We start from the raw sequence: 3297 nt of genomic DNA, 5'->3' as shown, positions 1-3297 counted from the left end.
TAGCAGCTGGCATGACTTCATATGGTGAGCAACTACCTGTATCTCCTGGTACATGACATTGACGAGTGATTAGCTATCCTTGCTACACGAGCGAACGTGAATGTTAGTGTGTCTTGTTTACGTGGTTGTTGTATGAACTGAAGGATGACGAATACAGTGCTCGAACTTCAGCAGGGCTTCGAATGGTGATCGATATCCTGAACATTCAGCGTCTTGTCACTGATTTCACTACAGCAATTCATACCATCAGTATTGTAGCTGCTGAAGGTTCGCTCCATTCCTGTAGTGTCTTCCGGGCCTTATACTATCTATCTCTCATAGGTGTATGGTACATAGTGTGAGTGACTCGGAAATCTGGTTTCTTCAGATCCCGTCAGCATGATTCTTTTGCTACCGCATATATTAGATCTAAACTGGAGCGTCCTTGTCAATATGACCTTGTCTATTTCCTAGCTGGCACCTCTCCTTCGCTTCCAAGTTGGTCTGCACCCACCATTCGACACCAAAATCCTACGCACGGAACACTGACACATGATCTGAGAACTCCAAAAGATGACTATAAAACTGCTTGGAACGGACACAATCAGGTATTACATCAATGTACATATGGAGATCTAGAGCTGGAGGAACTGCGAGGAAACAATGCACTTCTAGTAGTGATCATAACATACTATGTGTGACCCGTTAAGAGATAACATTCGTTATCGAGCAATCCATCAAACATGGACCTTTCTGTGGGATCAAATCGAGAAACGTGATCTGCAATGTATCGAAAGTACTGAGCATTGTCCGGAGTGTCAAGCTGATCCTCTACGAAAATGCCTGTTTTATATCGCTTTATTCCCCACCTACATGTTGTTCCTCCGAGAAAGAAAGTGTTCGAAAGCCGCAGCCTCCATTTATCTGTGCCATCGAAGATGTAGCGACCATATTGTTGCTCCGACAACATGATCTCCAAAATGTTAGTGATCGCGCGATTTGCGAGGGGTACCAGGAACTGCTGAATGACCCGTCCCCCGTGCGCAGCTGATGCGAAAGATTGAATCGAAGAGAGAACTTAAATCAACGTTGACATACCTCCAAGAATCCGTCAAGGAATGAATCGTTTAGTAGTAAGGACTCAACCCTGTCAATGCGAGCTGATTGGGTTGATTGCCTGCGCTGGGCAGTGACCGGCAGGGCTAGTTCATATGCGACGAAGACTACGAGGCGTCCGCACGCCCTAAAGGTGTCGATGATGGTGGTCGGAACGCTCCTGAGCCTGCTGATCTTGCCTTTAGCGTCAATACACTTTCTCCATTTATTGAGCTCCGCTGTTTTACGTCGATGAGCTAGGAGGCGGGAATATAAAAAGGGAATTACTGTTTGAATACTGAGCGACTGCAGTGTCAAGCGCGTGATTCGCCAAATGCGTTAAAGTTTCATCGGCGAGAAAAAAGGAGTTTTCGAATGTGAATTTCACCATGTGAGCGTGAGCGTCTTCCTTCACTTGATCGATAAACTGCGGTGGTAAGATGACTACCTGAATGACTCGCAAAGACCCTGGTTGTACGACACTCGTACATTTTGAGTTGGACCGTCGGCCGGATGCTGCTGTGTGATACTGAGGGCCAACTTTGCGCCCTCGGTTCATCTTCTTATCAACAATATTGAGGGGAATGTCAAACGCATGAGGTGGAGCCTCAATAGCCGGAGGCAGATTAACATGTGACGATGAGCTAACATGTTCGTGGGCGTCCGAATGGTGGATCGGCCACAGGGACAGATTTGGAGGGTTCTGAAAGAAACTGGGAGGGTTTTGGATTACTGGGGCTTGTACTGGCAGGTCAGGCTGCGGCCGCTGGCTTCTGCCGTAGTTGTTGTGGTCATGGTAGGGATCGTTGGTGACATTAACGTTATGGGCACTTGTGGGCCTGTAATCGCGATCATAGGGATCTCCGTGGTGATAGCCAAGGTTATCATCATGATCACCGTGAATATGTAGCCGCGGGACGCTGGTACTTGACTCGTTCACGTTGGACTGGAAGAAATCAGCTGTAAAAGAATCAACGTTGGAATGACTGCTGCTGCCCACAGCCTGAGGCGGTGGCTGAATGGCAGTCAATTGCTTGGGTAGCTCTCCCCAGAGTTCAGGCGCCGATGACCAGGATCTGCCAGTGAAGGAGTCAGACTGATGGTGATCATCCATGTTTAAGTGCCAGCGGCTACTAGTACTAGTGAGCTGATCACGAGTGAATCAGTGTATGAGTCGCGGTAAGCTGCATAAGCAGATGTACCGTTCAGGTTCGAGAGGTGCGACAGCCTGAGAATGTAGAAGTACAGATTAAATATGGGAGATATCACCAGTATCAGTATACTAGTGTACTAGTCACGGTAGTACTAGCGGCGACTCGGTCACAGTGACCATGTTGCAGTAGCCAGACAGTCACGGTTGGGCGCAGCATCTCCATTGGCTGACCGACGCCGTCAGTATCATTCCTATCATGGTTATTTAGTCAAAGATCAGCACACGACTTTTACCTTTACATCGTTATTCAATAGCACTTACTGCCGCGAGGCTCTTGAGGCAGTCTCGATAGAAGGTACTGACTAAAAAAGGAAGCCTTACAGATTTGACCCGATCAACCCTGTTTACCAATCAAAAGACTTTCGCGTTGCTTTCGCGCTTGCACAGGATTAATTATATTAACAACAGACTTCCTTTTTTGGTTTCAATCTTTGCAGTCTAAAACGGGCATTTTTTTACGATCAAAGCGCAGGTTCCGTTATTTCGTTAACTTACCACTATCTGCCGCAACTCGAGAATGTTTTGTCTCCGTGTGAAATGTGAGGCCTAGGGTTTCGTTGGCTCAAGTGCCCGTTTAAGAGTGTATCCTAATACACCTTCGATTCCATGACTTTAGAGCTACAGAAGACAAATGAAGGATCGGACCTAACGCGCCCCGCGAGAACATATCTACAGCAAGAAGTCCTACATATCACAAAAGTTCCATAAATAGAAAAAGTTTATCGTACGTAGGGCGTAGTAGTATAATGACACCCATCTGTTGCGCAGGATCAGTACAAGTTCGGTAATAGAAAATAAATACCATAATCACTTCAGTCATGAGATTTCTCCACGTTTCTACATGCGGACCGAGAACCTGATCTGCTAAAAGGATCTTCATCCGAAACCATGGCACTTAAATCCGAGTTTGCGGGACTTGCAGGCAAGCGGCCTTCTCCTGCGTGCGAATCTTGCTTACGAGCGCCGACCTCGTGGGTGTCTTCATCACTCATGGGCAGATAGTGCTCACG

At 47.0% G+C, this 3297-nt stretch overlaps 1 protein-coding gene across 1 annotated transcript; it reads right to left on the bottom strand.

Moving 5' to 3' along the window:
• Window positions 1–408: 408 nt before the first annotated feature.
• Window positions 409–3279, bottom strand: HD556DRAFT_1307783 (uncharacterized protein; the record flags this gene model as incomplete). Its single annotated transcript, XM_041300057.1, has 12 exons — window positions 409–510; window positions 605–629; window positions 672–759; window positions 853–1000; window positions 1078–1331; window positions 1363–2150; window positions 2277–2302; window positions 2373–2478; window positions 2549–2589; window positions 2783–2833; window positions 2884–2956; window positions 3137–3279. The coding sequence occupies 12 exons, from the start codon at window positions 3277–3279 to the stop codon at window positions 409–411; spliced, it is 1845 nt and encodes a 614-aa protein (XP_041160804.1).
• Between the last annotated feature and the right edge of the window lie 18 nt (window positions 3280–3297).

Source organism: Suillus plorans (genome assembly GCF_016647745.1).
Source record: "Suillus plorans strain S12 chromosome Unknown HD556scaffold_24, whole genome shotgun sequence".
Taxonomy (NCBI): domain Eukaryota; kingdom Fungi; phylum Basidiomycota; class Agaricomycetes; order Boletales; family Suillaceae; genus Suillus; species Suillus plorans.
Note: the sequence above shows the minus strand (reverse complement) of the source record. Positions and strands in the feature narration are given on the sequence as shown.